The sequence below is a fragment of the Chaetodon trifascialis genome, chromosome 16, assembly GCF_039877785.1.
Source record: "Chaetodon trifascialis isolate fChaTrf1 chromosome 16, fChaTrf1.hap1, whole genome shotgun sequence".
NCBI classification, from domain to species: domain Eukaryota; kingdom Metazoa; phylum Chordata; class Actinopteri; order Chaetodontiformes; family Chaetodontidae; genus Chaetodon; species Chaetodon trifascialis.
Genome location: NC_092071.1, coordinates 11,586,205 through 11,609,284, shown reverse-complemented (window position 1 = coordinate 11,609,284; position 23,080 = coordinate 11,586,205). Strand labels below are relative to the sequence as shown.

Genomic DNA, 23,080 nt, shown 5'->3' with positions numbered 1-23,080 from the left:
CATGTCATTATCTTGCCTTTAGTGCAAATATCAATACTGCCTTGGCTGTTCATTTGTTTTTCTTGCAGCCTCTATTATTTGTTACACTCCCTGTTCTTACCAGTTTTCAGAAAGTACATTTGTACTCTTCGTGACTTGGTTTTCTGAAGCTGGAAACGTGGCAAAGGCTGTGCACATCATGCGATCACAGTTCAGACAGTCACAGCCTGCAGCTGATCCTCTGCAGACATGCTGGATGTATCTGTGGGTCGGCGCCCTGCACACGTCTCTCCCGTCATGAGGAGTTACTCATGACAGAAAGAGAAAGGTGAGACCCTTAAGTATCAAAAGCGATGCTTGCTGACACCATCTGCGGTCGTCTGTTAATTTTAGCTGACATGAGGCATCAGAGGAGGGCAGAGAGACAGATGGCGAGACAGGGAGAGAAACTAAGTCTGAGTGCAAATTGTTTTCTCACATTATTTTGGTGTATAGGCACTCAGCTGGAGTTGTGAGATCATCGCAGAATTAAGTGATGACAATGTCAGACTTACACGCAATGACCTGCCTACACAACGCACACGCACCTGGGAGGACGTAAAGCCACATCACACCCTCCACAATATGAAATACCTGGCATTTCTCTCAGCAAAAACAAACTTGCACTTAACTGCTGAAAGTCAGTCATCGAAATCATTAGCTGGGTTTGCAGCAAAATTTTTGCTGCAAAATTTCAAGAAAACTGGAGGAAGAAAATGCAAATTAATGCTTGTTTTCATCCACTACTGTTGTATGATTATAAGGAGTCGGTTCATCACCAAAACCTGTAGGTGGCGCCAATTCCCCCGTTGAAAAACTATCATACCACTGCAGAAGAAGTGGGCGGAACAAGATAATGTAATTAAAATAGGGGGATCAACTCTTTTTCAAAAAAGGCAAAATCCACCTCGAGCGAGCGCAAAAAGTTTTTCAGAAATTGATGTAATTTGTGTCTCAAGATTTAATCAGTTGAAATTCCTAAAAGTCTGTTCCACGTTCAAATCAGACGACCGTATGACTCACCCACAACTCATACTGTAGGTCTCCGCGCTTTGATGTTTCTCAAAGGAAGGAGAGTTCAGCTCGATCTGTGCCCGGAAGCAGCCTGAGAAGCTGTTTGTTGCTGCTGCGTTTCTAAATTGATTCTTCATATTTCTCAGAAGGCTCGTGTTCTTGAAACAGACGAGACGAGAGGATGCGCTCGCCTAGTCTGACAAAGCAACACAGAGGATAAAAAAAAAGGACTAAAAAGTTTCATCCTCCTTTTCATTCCACGTCAGTCCGACTGTTTTTGAGCTCTATCCACAATTTGCATCAGGAATACTTTATTCTACTCCTTTTCCTCCCAATGGTGGACAAATATGTTGTACATGACGGTTTTCACATATTTGTATTATACAGTAAGTGAGAAGAAGTAGCAGCACAACACAAGACATCACATTAACTGACTGCTTAGTTTGATAAACACTAACATTTCATTTTTGTCTCACATAACTAGATACATAAATTGTACATTTTGTGAGCATTAAGCAAAGTTTCATATCACTTTTGAAAAACTATGAGGAGCTTAGTGAAGGAAATCATTTAAAATTAATGGTAAAAGATCTGTAAAATGAACACATGGTTCTTTCTCAACCTGTAACTAAAGTCCCACCTGTCCCACCTTCCCACACCACATATTCAACAAATCACATCACCTCTACAGCCAGCTGACTGCACATTTTGGTGCGTCCTATTAAAGCGATGAACTTATGCATGCATGCGTTTTGTATTTTATGTCTGCAAATAGTTTAAATCAGTTTGGAGAGACCCATTTTCACGTAGACATACATTTTTTTGGCGATCAAAGACACACTAAACCCACTTCAATTCACAGTGTTCTAAAACAAAAGAAGATGAAAAGTTGCATTTAATCTTACAGCATGAGATCCCGTGTTTGTCTTCTTTGTGTGTTTGTGTTCAACTGTCTGTCTCACCAGTCTGCTTGTCCGGGCCCTCACACGCACTTCTGTTCCTCGGCGGTGTCGAGGTCTAAGCTGCAAACACACACATCGAGGAGCAGCCAGACAGACCCAGAGAGAGACACCAGGTGGTGTTTGACAGCGCATGTGTTGTGCTCCCCGTCTCTCTCTCTTTCACTATCTGAGACATAATTCACGCTTCACATCTTCTCAGTGCAGCTCTTTCAGTCCGGATTATTAGATGTGATAAGGAATGTTATTAATGCCCGTGTTGGCTGAACGGAAAGTGAATATGAGATTTCAAGGCTGCTTTCAGAATACCTGAACGCGAAGGTTTAAAGTGAAAAGCTTTCTTTATTATGAGCTCTCCCAGGGCAGATGAGAAATAATAAAAACCTACTAGTGCTGGTGTCTAAATATCAAGGAATAGACTGTCTGGTGTCCACGCTTTTAATTTCACTGCCAAGGTCTCAGATAAAAAGGGTTTGAGTGTAGCTGCAATTAAATAACCGACAAATGCTGCGATAAGGCAATGTTTTATATAATTAATCAACTTTCTTCTAAATGCATTATTCTGCAGAGTTAAGTGGCTTAAATCCCTAAATAATTATCATATTTAATAGAACTAATACAGAGAGCCAAGCCAGACGGCACTGTTTCAGCTGGAGTACCATCAGTTGTTGTCAGTGGACTGCACGGCCAAAGGTCCATTAGAGAACATTAAGATGACAGACGTCTCACATTTCCCGCCTGTGATTTCAGCCTTACTGTCAGAAAGCTGTGCACGCTTGAACAGGACACGAGGTTTAACACGAGAGGACATCAACAAAAATAAAAAGGACAGTCGATAAAGATCTGCAAGTCACACTCACAGTCGACACGAGGCTGGAAACACGGGGAGCAGCAGGCGACCCTTTCACATTCACGCCTAGAAACATTTCTACATTTAGAGGAAATGTGTTGCTGGGATCCCCTTGATTCATCACAAGGACTGCTTGTTATGTATTTAAGCATTTGTTGATCAAATAGTCCAAAACCAGATTATATTTAATGTACAATGCAGCAGATCCTCACTTTTGAGAAGATACAGCTATCAATGTTCGTGATCAGTGTTGATTCATTTCCTGTAAATCAGCTGATTGATTAGCTCACTAATTAATTAATATTAAGTCTCATTTATGAAACATCTGTATGGTAATACGTTTAAATAAATCACAACTGTGAATGGACGGCACGCTGTCCTAGTCGCATGGAATCATAATACCACTGTGACACAATGACTCTGGGAAAATGTAATTTCTTTATCAGACCGTACTCGTGCGAGATACTCTGCTCTATCTGACTGCCATCTTTTCATTTGCCATTATCAGTGGAGAGACGGCACATAAGGCCTGCATGTGAACACGTGGAAATAACAACAGAGCGGACACCTCCATAAGCCATGTGGTGCTGTGGTGCTCAGCTGCTGTTGACTATGTAATATAATTCTTGAACAAACCGTCCTCAAGGGAAGCGGCGCAACGTGTGCTTTAAAAGTGAACAAAAAAAAAAAAACAACTTCTGAGACAATATTGACTGATTGAGTGTCAGTCAGGGTCAAACAACGGACCAATCAATTATTTCTCATTTCCTCCTGTCGCTCCGCTCTAAAGTCTTCTGGTACAAGCTAATGATGTTTTGGGGAATAAATACAATGCAGCACAAAACAGTCAACAGCGCGCCGGGAACATTTTGATGATGTTAAGTAGCGGAAGCAGCGCCAGAAGGGGAACATTTCTCAGAAGTGAGAAACGTCGGGGATGCTCTGACTCAGGGTTCCAGCGAGGACCGAGCGTCAGTCAGCGCCGTTTCTCCTCTGCAGGCCATTACAGGAAGCCGCTGCCATATATGGCTGTCACAGGCTATTGTGTCTGTAGCTACATGCTCCTCCTGTGCTATGTTTCCATGGCAACCAAGACGAGTCAGTCTTTTTTTCCATCTCCCCCCCTCTGTCTCAGTCTCCTATTTTCTCTCTCTCACACACACACATTAGTACACACCTTCAATCCAGACCTCACCGCTGAGATCAGATAGCGCATGACTCACTCTCGTAACCTTTTCCCCAAAGTTTCGGAGCCATCAGCATCCAGAACTTTCTCCGGTCACCCGAGGTCTCTCCCCTGCTCTTCCCTCCGCCTCACCTCTGCCTCCACCTTAACAACAGTTGGTTTTCATTCTGCAAAGTGTGCCTGTGCATGCCCGTGTGCTTCAACAGCAGGTGGAACGACTTCTGGTGAGTTTCTGGATGTTGCATCACCCATCAAATCATCCCCCAACCCAACAGGTCTCTGTGCACCCAAATACCAGAGAAAACAGCAAACAAAATAATGACACTAAGGATGAAGAGTCAAGTGAGCTTTTGCATAAATGCTGTGAAAGTATCTATACTTGTAGACTTTGTTTAAAGAGATACAACCTCCACTAATTATACATGCGATAGTAATGAAAGTACTGAAGCTTAAAAAAACAGATGATACAATGAGATTTTCAACCCGAGGCTGCACAGATGAAACATTTTCTTTTTGGCTGTGGTATAGAAAGAGGTGTCAGGTATTGTTTTTTTAATATTCGTATTGTTAAGTTTAAAATTCTGGTATATGCACACAGCCAGAGCTCAAACTGTGCAATCAAGAAAAGAACGACCTGATACTTGTTAAAGCTCCAAACTAACTGCCAAGTCCTCAGCAGCTTTGAGCCACGCTGAATGCTTGGCCCACATGTACGCGCGCAGGTGCATCAATGGAGGCTGCATCCAGCTGTTGGAACTAATACCCTGTTTTATTTGAGACCATTTCCCTGCTTTGCCGTTGCCTCAAAGAGGGATTTTGTTTTGAGACATTCATAAAAGCATCATTATCGGGCATAAACAATGCAGCAGGTACCAGTGCAAGCTCTCCCCATTTCATTACATTTCATTAGTATGTCAGGTGAAGAACGGCTTGTGGGGAGCTGCAGGATTGAGTCACCAACCCTCCTCTTTCCCTCTCATCTTCACTCATGCTCCCCCTCTTTTTTTTTTACCTTCTCATCACTGTTTGCCTTCTTCTCCACTCCCTTGTGAAATCATTCTCATTTGAATTTATATTCTGCATGAAACAAGACACAGCTCACACACACACACACACACACACACACACACACACACACACACACACACAGACGCAGTAAACACTGGCAGACACTCCGCAGAGCTCTGATTTCATTGCAGTGTTTATTCATACTGTTTTCATTTGCTGCGACACTGATTAAGTAATGAGCTAGAAAATACTGAGCAATCACATGAGGAAGTATTAGGATACAAACAACTCCCAGCTGTGTCCATCAGGTCTGAGACACAGGACACACACTCTTCATGCACAAACACACAGACGTAGGGATAGGCAGACACACGCTCAGATGTCTTAAAGGACTATGACACCACATCACAGTGCATTAACAAATAGGTTCCTTGGGAGAAAAAAAGAAGAGATAACTTATTTTACTGTCTTACCTGACGCAGGGGACTTGCTGCGTCGTGATTGGACCACAGTCCTGGGGGAGCCTCGGTTCAGAGAGCCAGACATCTTCCCATAGTTTACAGACTTCACCACACGACACTCTGCAAGCACAAAGACGAGACACACAGATGTGTTCAGGGACAGCGTGGAAACCACAAATTCCCTACGTCTCCAGAACGCAGACGTTTTAGAAAAAGAGTCAGCATGTGGGACAAATCCAGTGTTTAAATCCAAATCCATACAAGATCCATACAAGGTGGCAACTGAAGTGCTACACATAAAGGCGGAGAAAACTCTTGCTGCTGGCACACACACAGTGATGCACTGAAAGAGTGAACATTAAGTGTGACAATGTGACATTGTGTTTCATGATACGCACACATTAACGAAAAGTTTTACCAAAATCACAACTGAGCATTGTGAAGCTCAGTTCTGTTAGACTAACATTCAAATTTCATTGATTTCTAACCAACTGTTGTTAATATTTTGATTGATTTTGACCTTTAGTCATACAAGAAAACACCAAACCACTAATGTACCAACACAGCTGTAATTGGTTTTACCTTCAGGTCGCCTGCAAAAATGAGTTCTGACCTTCACTGGGCTCGCTTTGCAAAACGCAATTATTGTGCCGTTTCAGGAGTGACAGCTATGACTCACAGAGGTCTGATATTTTACAGACACACAGTCTTGGTAAATGAGCCATGTGATGGTACTCGCACACCCTCCCTGCCTCCGTCGTCCCCCAAACTTTGCCGCTCTCCCGTTCATTAACCCGGCCCCATTATAGCTCATTACCACTTCAGACCAGGGGGAAGTGGAAATTATACACAGTCTGCACGTGTGTGGGTGCCTTCGTCTGCACATGTGTGTGTGTTACTTGCTTGCACGGCAGTCGTTGTGGCCCAGTGATTAATGTACAATGCGGAGTGTTAACATGATGACAGTGTGCCAGAGCTGAGGCAGAGGCGATAATTATAGTTATGCAGAGAGGAGGCGATGTTGTCTGCAGCTCTGACTCCTACTGTCTCTCTGTCGCGTCTGTTTCGTTTGTCGCTCTGCTTTCTCGTCTGTCTATTTCTGCCTCATGCCTCCTGCCCTTTGCCTCTGCTTTCTGTCTTCCAGGGCATGAGGAGGTGTCAAATTGTGTTAGTCTGTCTTCTGGAACAGAAAAAATCCTATACGTGTGTGTGTGTTCGTGAATGTGTGTATATTACATTAATCACAAAAATCAAGACCCCACAAGATTAAGCGTTTATATTCAGGTTAAGTTTAAAGCTTTGCTTTTGGTGCATATTTGGATTAAGGTCGTGGTTCAACATGTTTTTTTTTTTTTTATTTCAATCAATCAAAATGAGTGTATTACTACAGCAGTTGCCTTATTCAGAAGGAAGGAAGGAAATGCTAATTTAAGCAAAATTGCATGCAGTTTAATTTAACCATGTTTCTCCACAATATACTATAGGTTACAAAAGGTTTCACGGCCTTTGTGGTGAAACAAGTAGAGTGTGGTCATATATGATGTCTCCAACTGTATTACATTGACTCACAGCATCTCACTTTCTTCATCCATCCATCCATTGTCTATACCGCCTATCCCTTTCGGGGTTGCGGGGGGACTGGAGCCTATCCCAGCTTCAATGGGCGAGATTGCCCATCTTGATTTTTGTGATTAATGTAATCAGCCGATTGCAGGGCAATATGCAAAGACAGACAACCATTCACACTCACACCTAGGCAATTTAGAGTCACCAATTAACCTAATGAGCATGCTTTTTGGTCTGTGGGAGGAAGCTGGAGTACCCGGAGAGAACATGTAAGCTTCACACAGAGGGGCCCCGCCCGGGGATCGAACCGGCAACCTTCTTGCTGTGAGGCACGCGCACTACCTGCTTGCGCCACCGTGCAGCCCCACTTTCTTCATGTAAGGCTAAATCATCCAGAAATGTCTGAGCTGGATTACAGATACAGATACATTACAGATATATTAAATACAGAGCAAATAAGTCACGATCATGGGATATCTTTTTTACTTTAGAAAAGAGCAAAAGAAAAGTCCTAATTTACTCCAAAATGGACACAGACACAAACAGCGGGGAAATGACAAGAAGTGTTTGCAGCATTGTTTTGGGCGCTCGTGTTCACATGTGCAGACACGGGCAGATAATGCATTGCCTATAGCAGGTTAAAACGGCAAGCTGTTAATGGAGAGAGTCATCAGCAACTAATGAAAATGCAGATACGCTGGAAACGTGGTCTTCGTCGCATGTAGGACATTGTTTTGTGGTCCTTCTCAAGGTTACCAAAAAGAAACTAGCTAATGGAAGCTGCTAGCAATTATATTTTACAAGTGAAAGGAGAGTAGTGGGGAAGAGAGGGAAGACAAAAGGGGGAAGAAGGTGGAGGTTGGCGACCCAGGTGGGATGGATATTATTTAATGGATGAAGGGATATGGGGGGAACAAATCAATTGAATAAACCTTTGAACAAAAGCCAGTGCACACTCATTCATGTAGGAGACAGGAAGAGAGATGAGAGGGTGAGAATACAGATGAGCACTAAATGGCAAGAGTCTTCAGACAGCGATGCAGAAAGGGGAGACAGAAAGCGAAACACAGATGGGTGAAGCGAGGACAGCACGTATGCTCAGCAGACCGCAGTGGAGAGACAGGAAGAGAAGAAGAGGAGCGATGGCACAAAGGGTTAGATGGTGGCTTAAGTGCAGTGGACCCGTTCTTCCAAGAGGAGAGAGGAGACAAGAGGAGAGGAGGAGTAGTGAACTGTAATGAACTGGACAGCCTGCACAGTCCTCTGCCACCTGAACCAGGGAGATGTGTCATAAACAGGGAAGACAAGGGGAACTGAGGGACTGAAAGGACATGATGAATGAGGGAAAACACAGAGAAAGACAGAAAACAAGAAAGAAAGAATTGGGTTTTTTTTCCAAGTCGACTCGAGTTGATGGAAGATTTAAAATGCCTCAATAAAACAACTCAAAGCCTCATTTTAACTAATGTTTTTCATTTAATTATAACACAGTACAGAAGAAAGTAGGACGCTGATTTGGCCTTGAAATTTTCCAAATTGTCAGCAGTGTGAGACAAATTCAGGGATGCCATTTTGTGTGTATATTGAACAATGAGTAGCCAGCTTAGCACAGTTCAAGAATTTAAAGGGAAATAAAGTTTCTACACTGATGAGGGTTTGAAATGAGCTTCCTAATGAACACATTATGGTAAGAAGTCAGTTACAAGGCGTACATTAGATTAGAGTCATCTTTAGAGAAGTGTGTTGGTGGTGTATTTTTCTGTTTTGGCTCTGGTTGGACAACCTCTAAATAGTCAGATTGTTGATCACTGCATTGAACAGCAAAGGAAGATAAAACCACCAATTTGACCAAAAATTATTCCCCATGTTTCAGAATTACTGAAACAACATAATAATGTATCGCAACAACAACAACAACAACAACAACAACAACAACAACAACAACAACAACAACAACAAACAAAGGAAAAACATAGGAGGTCAAATGTGAAATGTGAGCATGGAAACGTCAGAGGAACAACCATTCGCCTCACCGCTCTCATCCAGCATCAAGTCATCTTGGTAGCGGAACTTCTCCGGTCCGCACGCCACAAAAATGTCCTCATCGCCAAAGAAGTCTTGCAGACATGACACCTGGAAGCAAAGACATGCAGATGAGTTCGTTATTTTTCCTAGTTGATTGGATACTTACACAGATGGCAGCTGCCAGGAGCAATGACAGCTTTCTACCATTATGGGCTGAATGCCTTGTTCAAGAGCACCTCAACCATTTGTTTAGGAAAAGAAGAGGTTCTCACAGTGAAAATGTCCCAGCTGGTCCGCAGATGTTTAAAGGACAATTCTATGGTCAGATGTTCCCTTAAACATACACACTGTGTACTGTACTGTCATACTGCTCTGCACATGCTCACAAACTTTCCCCTCCTGTGCTTTGGTGAAAAAGCACATGCACTGAGCACCAGGAGACGGATAAAGAACACTGGGGGGGGGGGGGTCGGTTTGTGCGTGTTTGTTTCCATGCATTCTCATTGGCGTCTGGGAACATCTGTGCGCATGCCTGACGTGTCCCTGAGCTGCAGCGCTGTGTTGTTTTTGCAGTTAATCAGTCTATCAGCGACTATAAAGAGACCTTGCTGACTCACTGATTTGCTGATGCTCTGCTGACACGTGCACCGGACATCCAGAGCAGCAAGCAGGGGGTCTGATCCCTGAATACTTGCATCTTATGAATGGTAATGACTAACTACCAAACTAACTAAAGTGAGAAACTCAGACAAGAGAGAAAGTGCATTACAAGCTACAGAGAGTTTTAAAAGAGAGAGAGAGAGGGTGTGAAGCAGGGAGAGGTTTAAAATAGAGATTTCTGTTGAGTAAGAACAGAGCTGACTAAGTTAATATCTGACTCACAGAAGAGGAAAAAAACGCAGTCTTGATGAGTCATTGTCATTCTTTGACAGAATCCGTCCTGTGGAGCTAATACCAACCTACAGTGACATGCTGACAGGCACATATTTAAAAACCTTGGGTCACCAAACGCAACACAACAGGAACTGGGTCATTAAAAAAGAAAGACGTTTTTTCACCAGAGGATCTGCAGAATCTTCATTATTTTGTCTAGAGCTGCCTAATTAACACATCGTTCACATATCTTTAACCTAAGGTCTTAACATTTTAAAGAAAGACGTGATCCTGTTGTTTAATCGGTAAAAACTCACCCGCAGTCTGCTCGGAAGAAATCTCAGCGATATGGTGTTTATTGTGACAAATCTGCTAAGAAACATGCTGCTGCTCATTATTCTGTATTTGATTTACTCGACAGCTAATTCCATATCTGATCTGAACTCTGCATGATTTACTCAAACAACTTTAATTACACCCTACAGGCCATCACATTTCAATCCCAAGCAATCAATATTCCAAATTATATTTCACGATAGGCAACGGTACAGTCAGAAAGGGATTCACGGGAAGACAATAGCTCATTCATCCGCTATGACAAATCTCCCACCAAAAACCTATTAAGAGCTATTACAGTTTGTGCTGCATGCGTGTCTAGCACCGCCTGGAGTTAACACACAAACACAAAGCTACCGTTATTGCATTTTCATGGCAATTAACATCCAAGAATCCATTTAGATTCCTATTAGCCACTGATCAACACCCCAAAAGAAAGTCACAGCTGATATAACAGCATTATGAACGAAATACCCAAAAAACAGCAAAGAGGCCATTCTGTGCGTGTGTGTGCGTGTGTGTGCTTGTGTGTGCGTGTGGAGATGGGAGTCCTTTAGCTTTACCCCCCCCCACAGACTCTAAATGAGCCAACAGGGAGACAAAAAACAAGTTTAATCTCAGACACAGACTCTCTGTGGAGTATGGATCGTTTTCATTTAACTTTTCAAATCAAGGCTCGGCGTCTGTGTGTGTGCGCATGTCTGTTTGCGTAAATTTGGCCACACATCACATGAAAACGCACACTTCTGCACAGGCATACAGGAACACGTGTGTGTGTGCGTTGTGTAAGGGAGTGATATTCTAGTTTATAACAGAGTGCATATTGCTTTGTTCCCTGATATCCCCTGATAGCGTGTTGGTGATTATTTCAGGGGCGAGCGGCTCCACTTCCTAACAAGATGGCTGTGATACCACTGCTGGTGCCGCTGCTGTTAACATTTCCCCAATGTGTCAGCACTGATAGGTAGCCGCGGCCACTCCTACCTCTTCTTGTACTGCTGTTTCACAGTATTTTCACATAATTTCCATCTTTACACCAATTTGAATCAACTTGCTGCTGCATACCTAGAATCTGTTGTGTCTTTTAAAGGTGCAGTGTGTCAGACTTGGTCACCTGTAAAAGGCTGCTGCAAACAATTAGGGGGCAGCATATCATCAGATTAACCGGTAAACAGCTGCTCATTGCGTTCTTTAGTTAGCTGCAATTAGCTGGTTAGCTCAGTTAGCTAGTGGTTGTATTCGCTGGCTGAAGTCTGGCAAAAAGACAGATTGGGACTGATGTTGTTGGACTTCGTGGACGGTGGAACCAGGCTCAGCAGCCTCAGCCGAGCCAAATAATTTTGTCAAACCTATGGCCCAAAACCCAAAAGTATTCAATTTATAACAGATGAAAATCCCCACATTTATGAAGCCGGCACTAGAAATGTTTTGCATTCCTTGCTTGAGCAATTCTAGGCCACAATTAATCAACTATCAAATTTGTTGCCAATTAACTTTCAGTTGACCTGACAAATTGATTAATCTACTAGGTGTTCCATCTCTGATCATGCTTTTTTTTCCATTTCAGGATGCAATTCATCAGTTTTAAGCTCATGTTATTCTGAAAGCTTTGTCCCCGTCAAAGAGGATTTCTGTTGGATGGGAGCAGCTGGATGTGTGTTTGCTGCTCTGAGTCAGTCTAACCACGTCCTCGGGCCAGGACTGCTGCTGTGACTGGAGTCAACCAAGAGGGGGTTGTTGGAATGAGGCCCTTTGAAGCTGCTCATCATGAGATAGAGGCGGTAGCGCACCAGAAATGTCGGGTAAACAGGGAGGAAAGAACACAAGCAGAATGTAATGAGAAGTGAGCTCAGAGGGAGGAAATCAGGGAAGGAAAAGTGTGAGGAAACAGGGGCATTCTTCATGTAGGGCAGCCTCTGAGGGCACCTTTAAGCTGGGGGTAAACTAATATGGAGCAGCACAAACACACACTGTATACTGAGAGGGGTGTGAAAAAGTATGGTTGCCATGGTGATAATGCCCTCTAGGCACGGGTGCATGTGCGTGCCGCTGACTGCACAATGTGCACACTATAACAGAGAGCTTCGTCATTCATATTTCATCTACTATGGGCACGATACTCTACAGAACTGTGTCATTCACACAAATCCACACACAAACACATACGAGTGGCACATGGCCGGGTTAAAAGAAATACTCCTGTTTGACAAAGACAGCGTGGAGAAGAAGAGGAGCTCGCCTTAAAGGCTGGGAAAGCACTGAATGATGGAGAGCTTCACGCTTGTTTGCCTCCACCGACCAGTCAAGCTGCAGTTTACGTCCGTGTCTGTCCTGAATCATGTAATATGCATCATGAGGACAAAAATGGAAGTTATCACTACATTCACATGTATGATTCTAGTGAATAATTTCCAGTGAGAAACATGCTGCCTTCACTCAGAGACTATTTTTAGAGGGGAGCACAGAGGGCTGATGGAGAGCTTCATCACATGGTGCAACAACAATCATCTAAAGCTCAATATCAGCAAGCTTGTGGACGACTACAATGCTTCAAACATGAGCGCAGCTGCAAAGAAACTACAAACTGTAAAACATGGATGCTTCAGCACCGTTTCAAGGTGGACACCCGATTCAGTATCTCAAATGTTAAATATGGTCACAATCTCTCCTTCTGTTGACCTTTGGCCCAGAAAATGTCACTTCATCATTTTATCTTAAAAAACGTGTTTCGACACAGTGACCTTGACCTTTGACCACTCAAATCTAATCAGTTCATCCTTGAGTCCAAGTGAACTTTTGTCCAAAATTTGAGGAAATTCCCTAAAGGCACGCCTGAGCTTTCACGTTCACGAGAATCAGAAGTACGCACAGACGGACTCCCTGAAAACATAATAACAGAGACAGTCAGAAGATCGCCAAATCCCCTGAGTTAGAGAGGAAGCAAACAGACAGACAGAGGGAAATGAGCAGCAGAGGAGGAGATCTATTCCTGACTGCTGCTCTGAGCCCTTCTCTGAGCCCAATGACAAAACAAGCCGCTTTGATGTCTCTGGTGCTCGGTTCTCACAGAGAACCAGTGCGGTTACACAACATCCACCACTGCTAAAACAAGGACAGAAAGAAACAAACAGAGGAAAAGAGGGACCAAAATAAGATGATGAGAAGAGAGCAGAGGAGCATTTCATAACCCTGCCGTCACCCCTCAGACATCTTTATTAAAGTGAGAAATGGGGCTCTGGGACTGGGTCACGATGGTCAAAGCAATTACCCAAATTAAAAAAAGGATCTGTAAATTGATGTGCTTGATCATTTATTGAAGTATTATTTTGGATTAGTGCAAAACAACAGGCAGAGGGTTGACAGCTTTACTTATTGTGTGTCACATCTCACTGACAAACCCTCCTGCCTTATTGTCCACCCCATGATTGATAGGATAGTTTATCACCTACTGTATTATGGCGCTCTACATGACAAAGGGAGAAAAGAATGATGAAAAAAATGATGAATTCACATCTAGAAGTGACAGCGAGAATTAGTCTTGCATAAATGGGATCATCATTTCCATCTGAAAATGTCTTACACAACAAATGATCTGAGTAAATCCATTTATTTTCTCACTACGCCACCTAGTGTAGAATCACCAAACACCTGCTACAGAGTCCGTTTCTCTCTTTCTTTCTCTTGTTTGTTCTGCTTCTCTTTCTTTGTTTCTTTCAGATTAAATGCACATTATAAATAGGAAACCAGCTGGTTTTGGTCAGATATGGTGCTGCAGGTTTGCACGACATGGCCGCAATGGTGGATCCCCAAACTGAGACAGACAATCACTGCCACCACATGGCGGCACTGTTTAACAACCACACGCAGTGGAGAGACTCACAAGCCATTCCACGCAGCAACAATTCAACTACAGTACCTCCAGAAATGCAGGGGGGGTAGACAAGCTACAAGTCAATTTTTCTAATGTTACACAGAGCCAAAATGATGTGAACACGCCAACCACCTGGATTTAAAGTGGAGGATGAATCAGAGACAACTGTAACTTGTGACTCACATGAAAATAGGTCGAACATCTACAATGCAAGAGCTCAAATATCAACATGTGAAACACCCGGGGACTTAAAAACCACATGTGGTTATATTTGAGTAAGCCGACCACAGCAGCGGATAGATTAAAACATTTTAAATCTCTGTTTGGTGAATGTCAGGAGGGATGACTGTGGAGCTGCTGTGCAGAGTTTTAGTTCGGGTGCTCGGGGACACACGAGGGGAAATGTGTAACCAGCTGTAGCAGTAAATTAAAAAAGGCATATGTTCATACATGGTCCATCTATAGAGCTCCACACACATGCACCACCCCCCGAGCTCCTCAGTGGTGCAAAATCTTATCATTTTACATTCAAACAGTCTGTCTGGTTCCTGCCAGCAGCTCCTGTGAATCAGCTGCTGGAAACAAATGATCAGTGACAACATTGCTCACTCTGCTCATTTAGATCAGCTATTTCTGTCTCCCTGTCAGATTTCAGAGCTACTTGAGGACTCATCTGTCAGCTCCTCACTTTTTAGTGGGAGTTTCTGACAGCCTCCCAGAGGTAGCTGAAGAAGTATGCGTGTGACGGCACATGCAAAGTGCATTTACCTCTGGAAATTAAACAACAGAGAGTTTGCAATTAATGCTGAAACGCCGAACAGATTAGTTGACTGTGAGAAAATTAATCGTCGGCAATTTTGCGAATCATTCGAGTCATTTATCAAGGAAAAATTCTAAATATTTCCTGGTTGCAGCTTCTTAAATGTGACGATTTGCTGCTTTTAAATTATATTAGATAATATTTTTTGGGTTTGGGAACATTGTTTGGACAAAACAAGACAGCTAATTAATATGACAGCTACGACATTAATACTGGCTTTGGGAATTTGAGATGGACATTTTTCCTATTTTCTGACATTTATAGACTAAACTACCAATCAATTAATCAAAAACTTAATATATTAATTGTTAATTTAAAAAAAAACAACAGTTAGTTGCAGCCCTAGTTACAATACACTGAACAAGAAACTTAAGTTTGTCTTTGATAAAAAACAGAAGCATTTCCTGCTGAGTTTAAAACAGGCAGCTACATAGCCAGGAAAAAAAAAAAAAGGAAAAGAGATTGGAGACTGAACCACTAATCTCCTGCACCACAATAGACTCACAGTGGTTACACAGAGGACATGGTGAGGTCAACATTATCCTGCCCACAGAAAGACCACATTTTGGAGGGACGAGCTGTCGCTCCACTCTGCCAGGGGAGATTAGCCCGGTGGAGCTGTCCGCGGTGCTGAATCAACTGCAGCTGGCCGACAGGGCATGCCGTGCTACTCAGAAACACTCAGCCACAGAAAGACTGAAGAGACAGACAGACAGACAGACGGACGGACGGATGGATAGACAGGCAGATGGATGCTGAAAGACAGGCGGACTGACAGAGCAACAGATGGATGTATTGATACAAGATAAAGGGAGACAGAAACAGAAAGGGCAAAGCACTGCTTGTAAACATGCAGAGCCTCTGAGGCTGAAGAGGAGCAGAGGAATGAAAACTGACTGACAGACATTGAATATTTACACAGCCGTGTGTTTGGAGCTGCAACACATCATCAGTGTTTCAGAATCGCACGCAGCGCGTGGCCTCGGGGGGGAACCATGATCAATAAAACTACATAGGTTTGACATTCATTTACAAAGAACGGGACATTTTATGTTGTAGGCAAACTCCACAGAAACTAAGCACTGTAAGGTCAAATCTACCGTCACTGTCAGAAATATATAACATATTAAAAATATCTGCTGGAACAAAAACAGCCAAAATGCATTTCCTTACTCTCTAGGAGAATTTAAATAATGTCCTCCCTGGCCGAAGGGAGACACAGACGGGCAGAGAGCCTTGCTGGGTAAAAAAAGGTGGACAGAAACTGATCTGAAAGTGGCAAGAGGGAAGAATAAAAGCACCTGCGCCCTGAGGGAGAGTTCACACAGCAGCATGACCTCCCGCTGCCTCCATCAGCACACTGACAGGGGATGACGGAAACTGACTGAAAGGGCTGGGAAACAAGGGAAGTCAGGAAGAGCTAAAAAACAAACAGAGGAAAAGAGAGCGGCGGCAACGCGAGGCCAATTAACTATGCATCGGGCTGAGCTGGCAGTGGTGTAACTGCGTTCACCTCAAACCAGCGCAGCAGACTGGCTGGCTGTTCTGTTGCATAACAACTTATGTAACAGTGTCTGCTCTCCACGGGGGGATAGCAAACTTTCTTTCGGAGCAGTGTTTCTCTCAGAGTTTCAGTGCATTTTCCTGTCATTCATGTGTCTGAAGGGAGCCAAACTTTTTGCAATCATGAAACAAATGAAAAATAAGGACTTATGCAGCGCTGTTCCCAAAAGGGCATAAATGGGACGCAACATGGCATCAGCATCAACTTCCAACCCCTCCTCAAAGCCTTTTAAGGGTCCCCTTATGGTAATTTCATCTCTCTTGACGGGCTCATCGTCTGATTTGTCAAATTATCTCAGAGTGTCTTGCTTTTATCAGACTCTCTGCTCTAACCCAAATTGCTCATTCCTTCATTGGTTTCTTTCATCTCAGCCTCGAGGATCTCTCTCCCCACTTCAGTGTGTTGGCTCTAATCCAGTTCCCAGTATGAGTGCGCATGCATGAATGTGTGTGTGTGTGTGTGTGTGTGTGTGTGTGTGTGTGTGTGTGTGTGTGTGTGTGTGTGTGTGTGTGTGTGTGTGTGTGTGTGTGTGTGTGTGTGTGTGCGTGTGTATACAAATATATAATGAGTATGCTGGATGTGGAATACATGGGTTACTAGAGAGAGCATTAAAAGAGGAATTCTATATGAGATGTATGAGGAAGGAGGGTGAGTGCATGAGGGGGCTTTTTAGTCTGTTTCTTAGTTTAGTTAATTGACCTCAGTATTAAAAATTAGGGCTGTAACTTACAATTATTTTTATGAGGCACTATGCTACTGATTAGCCTTATCTTGTTTTGTCCAACCAACACTCTAAGACCTGAAGATATTCCACATGACCACAACATCGCCGGCTGGTTGCATGTCATACCCGCCTCTCTCTCATGTCTACTTCCTCACTATTGCTGTCCAATAAAGAGAAAATGTCCAAGGATGATACTGACAGACAGACAGACTGTTGAGGAGTGATAATTATTTGAGGTACTGTTTATAGAAGCTGCAACTCGACAGATGCATTAGAGAGGACAAGAGTTCATCTATGCACTTAAATTCTAATTTTAAGCTGGTGCCAACTCTAAGGCACGTGTTAGCAAATCAAACTAGCTTGAAGACGTTATCTTCTAATGTTTACAAACTGGCGTCTCGGTGCTTCCGACTCTCACAGTCGAGATATGTCAGTCTCACTCTTTAAGCAACTAAAAACGCAGTACACAGTCTTTCAAATGCAGATTCAGTGGAGAGAGATTAGAGAGTGAGTGAGTCAGGAAGTGCATGAGTCAGACAGTTTGTGTGTGTGTGAGATGAAGTAGTGGTGTGATGAGGTTCTCAACAGTCTGCCATGGCTGAAAACGTCTGCCATCGATCCTAATTTGGCAGCAGATCCTCTGACTACAGACAGCCCTCCAATCTGCCACAGTCACTCTGCTGGTAAGCAGACACACAAGCTAACTGGCTGAAACAGAGGCAGACAGACAGAAACCAATCTGAAACCACCTGTTTAAACACAAAAACAGTGGTTTAATCTCAAGATTTCGGCTGATGATTGCTCTACAATCCATTTATTATCAATGTCACTTACTGCAAATGCACTGTATAGTCGAAAAAAGACTGTACACTAGGTGCATGACACACATTCACACTCTCCCCCCCACACACACACATACACGATGCTGTGCTGAGTAGCTGTGACTCAGCAGATCAGCATGAGCAGATGGACTTTGCTTCCCACAATCCTTCGATACAGAACAAAAAGTGACATCATCAACATGCAGTCCATCAAATGAAGATGAAAAAAGAGGCACATGCTTTGGACATAATCCCCGTACTTCAGAGGACGCAATATTTTTAAGTGACGTCGCTGTGGCACCCTCTCTACAGTCCCTGCAGAGCTGGACACAGGCCAAGGAGGAGAAAAGAGACGGGGAGGGAGCAAAACTAAGAAAAAGTGAGAGACAAACAGAGGACAAGAAATGACAAATGGAGGTGGGAGGTGAGGCAGGGGGACGCACAGAAAGACAGAGAGAGGGGGAAGAGGGAGGGGAGAGGGATATGCCATATGTTGCAGCTCTTGGATTTGGGGGTGCACGCCGAGTGTGCTAATTAAATGAGGGCTAAAAAGCCGTAAACACACGACGGCGTGTTGACAGCAAGAGACAGACAGAACGAGGAGAAATTAAGAGAAGAAAGGCGAGAGAAAGATCAGAGGAAGAATGGATGACTGGTGGATGTGAGGAGGGCAAATTTGTTGACAGGAGGAAAACTAAACATTATGCAAGAGGCAAAAAAAATGATGCAGATGGAGAGAGAAGCACAAGCAGCAATGGGGGGAGAGAGAACGAAAAGAAAATGGAAGACACAGAGAGATGAAGGAGGCTGCAGAGAAAAACAGAAGAGGAAGATAAAAGGATATTAAAAGCTCTTCAGCCTTGCCAACAAGGAGAAGAACTGGCCAACAATGCGGTTTGAGGAGTGAGAGCTGCACTGCAGATAGTGACCAAGTGGTTCATGCACACACTCCTCCTACATATAACCTCTAATTAACATCCACCATTTAATTAGCATGAAACAGTATTGTGAGTGCCATTATATCAAAAAGGGAGGACAGGAAATGCTAACATGCTGATGCTAAGAAGGTATAATGTTTATCATGATCAACATCTTAGCTTAACGCGTTAGTATCAAAGATTTGTGAGTATCACTGAGGCTGATAGGGATGTTATTAGTTTTGCAGGTATTTGGTCAAAAACCAAAGAAAATAAAGCTCATCTGATAGTTGGTGAGATATTTTGCTAAAAAAAAAAAAAAAATGGTAACACACTGGTGGCACTGAAGGAAAAATCAGGTTATTGACAATCCATCAAATAATCTAATAGTTTAGTAATAGTTTGAGATTGACTGGATCAGTGTTGGACTGACTTTCTTCCATTTGGATGAATTAAAAGTGTTTCCATTGGGCTGTCACTGCAGGAGTCATACCTCTTGTCCATGCTTCAGATGCAGACTAAAACAAGCTCATTAATGAGATACTCAGAAACAGAATGCAACCGACCTTCGAGATGACTAAGTACCATCACTTCATGCACTGGTTAATAATTGCCTCCAGTTAATGGCTAGCGATGCATGAGCAGAAATCTAGATGAGTACATTAAAAAAGAGTGTGTCACTATCTGCGCCTAAGTATGCGTGAGACTTGCGAGGCTCAAGGCTGGCAGCTGGGGTCCGACCTAGTGTCTGTGTGTGTAAACAGAGCTTAGATGTATTAATAGGCCAGCCATGTCAATGTCCTAAGCCACTTACAGCTTGTCTATCTTCTTGATCAGACCGGTACAGCTACACAATCCTGCCATGCTACTGTATGACATCACAGTGAGTTGGCCGGTTCCTAGGCAACTAGATCAAATCATCACACAAAATGGCCAAGGTGAAGAGCTCGCCGAGAAATATGAGGTTGTGGTAACTCTAAAGAGGGGATGGCACTAAAAATACCACCTATCTGATCCAGTGAGACCTGAGACAGAGAGAGAATTAATATCGCAGAGGGGGCAGAACCTGATATATTCTTTCTCCCTCAGTTTCTCCTATTACAGACAGAAATACGATATCCAAAACGATCACAGTGGAGTAAGCTCCCAGTGGGCAAAGTGAGTATATGGCAGATATCTGATGCTCACAGACGCTTGTTCACAGTCATATGGCTCTATCCCCCATCTCATTATCATCTGTTCTCCCAGAATACTGCTGAATAAATGCCGTAACAGTGATAACATCAAAACCATAGTTTTATAGCAAACAGGAAGTTGTATACACTGCAGGAGGGAAACTTAGTAATATTCTGTATTTTGTTGGGCAAAGTTTGTGTATGGCCACTTGTATTTAGACAACATTTAGTACAACCCTGCTTCCAAAAAATGTGGGACGCTGTGCAAATAAAAGCAGAATGCAATAATTTGCAAATTAACTGAGCCCATGTAGTAATATCCTTTATACATTATTCATGTGTTCACAAAGTGGTGAACCTCACTCCATACTTGCTTGTGAATGACTGAGCCTTTCCAGGATGCCCCTTTCATGCCCAATCATGATACTATCACCTGTTACCAGTGAACCTGTTTACCTGTGAAACGTTGCAAACAGGTGTTTTTGGAGCGTTCCACATCTTCCCCAGTCTTTAGTTGCTCTCTTTGTCCCAACTTGTTTGAAACATGTTGCTGAATAAGCAGATATTTACAAAAATCCATGAAGTTCATGAGGTCAAACATGAACTATATTGTTTTTGGACTCTTTTCAATAGAGTATATGTTAAATGGTTTGCAGAGTGTTTTGTTTATGTTTTGCACAGAGTCACTTTTTCAGAATCAGGGTTGCATTTTATAAAATAAAAAAAGGTTTGGCAGAATTATAATCCTCAGAGCAAGATATTACAAACAGTATTGTTTTGATATCAAAAGCAAAACTCTGTTAGCATTTTGGCAACGGGACTGAAAATCCTCAGTTACAATGAAGACGCATAATAAGAAGCCTGACAGAAGACTGCAGATCTGAACTTATTCGCAAACCAAGAACATAATCCATTATTCATTTCAGTGCACTTCAGCTGCAGAATTTTTAACCGAACTGAACTTGTGAAAAAATTCTGAAAAAAGAGTGCAATTAATTAATGTTAATTATGTTAAAAAAATAACAATAAAAAACAGTCTTGCAGGCTGCTGCAATCCTTGAGAACAATTGCAAAGAAAGAGAAGACGAATCTGGCTGTGGGGATCTACGCATACATCCTGCCCCACTGTCTCTGGCCTCATTACAGGGGTTAATGAAGGCAAGGAGCCTGAGATCCGGTTGTCAGAGGCTCTCTCTCAAGGCTCTGCGGCTCTGCTGGGACTCAACGTTACTGGCAGCCAGGCCCAGAAACCTACTTCTGCTGTAGGCTCAATGACTGACACGGCTCAGCTGACGGCAGCAGCCCACACACACACACACACACACATGCACACACACACCAAAAAAAAAACAAAACATGTACGTGTGTTTGCGTGCACACACATACTCTACTTAACCCTTAAAGTAACCTTATGCGGGTGTGCACTCAGGTAATTACCTTTAGCACACTCCTGATATTCAATAATGTGTATTCAAGTGTCATTAACACACCGTTAGCTCAGTGTATCCCTCCCTCCTGCCCTCACTCATTCATATGTTACTCTTATGATATTGTTCATTCATGTTCATCCAGATCTAGTTTATGTAATTATTAGTTCATTATGACCTAAAAAGGTTTCATATTGTGATATTGTCGCAATAAGTTATATTGAGGTTTATTTCCAGTTATACTGAGCCTGATTCTGTGTGTGTGTGTGTGTGTGTGTGTGTGTGTGTGTGTGTGTGTGTGTGTGTGTGTGTGTGTGTGTGTGTGTGTGTGTGTGTGTGTGTGTGTCTAAAATGGTCAGGTTAAAATGGATTAACCACATTTCATAAGGGGTTTACATTTGCTGCGAGCTTATCTAGTGTTTGAGACCTCTGACCTGTTCAGAAACAGGAGACTGTTCAGGTCTTGTCCAGGATTTCCTCTCATGCATGAAACGCACATGGACCCTCTCAACCTACATCCAAAGGTGCCCCAATCCAGTCTACTAACTCCTTTCAAATCTGTCCCCTCCTGCTTTACAATCCTTTATTCTGTTCTCTTCATAAAAACAATCACAAACTCTCCCACGTGCAACAACCCACGCATGCACAGGCACACACAATCGCACATAAAAATGAGAAGGAGTTGGTCGTGCACTCAGCCCAGCCCAGCCAATTTGCCAGTGAGCGTGTTACCATGCCTACAGGCCCAATCAATACAGTGTCTAAAAATAGCATAACCATACTAGTGTTCCTTCCAATCTCAGGGGGTGAACCCAGCGACAGCAGAGTTTATTGTGTAATCTCAAAGATAACTGTAAGAAACGGGGACCACAGTGTTAACAGGCGTTGTGCAAAAGCATGAGTTTAATCCCCAGCAGGAGGTTTGTCAGGGAAAACCTGACCCTGGGATTTTATTGGCTGGTGCCAGGCTCTAGCAGCAGATCAGATCAGGAAATCTGGAATGAATTTGTACTAGGTTAGCAGTGGATCATTAAATAGACTGCTGGACTTCAGAGCCAGTGCCAACACGCGAAGATTCATCTTTAGAACTGGGATGAGCGATAACACTGAGTATGAAAGTGGCATTTAAGAATGAAATGTCCATAGGGCAAAGAGCATATTCATGAGGATGAGTCACAAATTGGCCATTTAGAAGATGATTACTGCTGTACGACACAAAATGGCAGGACGCCCTTGACGTCAAACACAATCTGTTTCAAAATAATGGTGTCATTCTGATGCTGCTGCCAGGGGAGAAGTAGTTCTGTGGTGCTACATTCAATGTCTTGGAGCTAGGACATGACCTAGAGAGAGGCAGATAGAGGTGGAGCAGACGGCCAGACAGACACGGTGATGATGGGGGATGACGTGAAGACAAACAGGAAGAGACCAGAGAGCTAAAGGATGTCACAAATAGAGCCTGAAA

The 23,080-nt window shown here is 43.1% G+C and overlaps 1 protein-coding gene across 2 annotated transcripts in view; it reads right to left on the bottom strand.

The window, feature by feature from the left end:
• The window catches only part of dclk1a (doublecortin-like kinase 1a), a 47,438-nt gene that overhangs the window by 21,194 nt on the left and 3,164 nt on the right, over nucleotides 1-23,080 (bottom strand). For both annotated transcript variants that reach the window (XM_070983269.1, XM_070983271.1), the window contains exons 4-5: nucleotides 9,096-9,195; nucleotides 5,509-5,616 (exon numbers count right to left, since the gene is read on the bottom strand). In XM_070983269.1, the coding sequence (XP_070839370.1) occupies nucleotides 5,509-5,616; nucleotides 9,096-9,195 (208 nt within the window). The remainder of the gene's footprint in view (nucleotides 1-5,508; nucleotides 5,617-9,095; nucleotides 9,196-23,080) is intronic.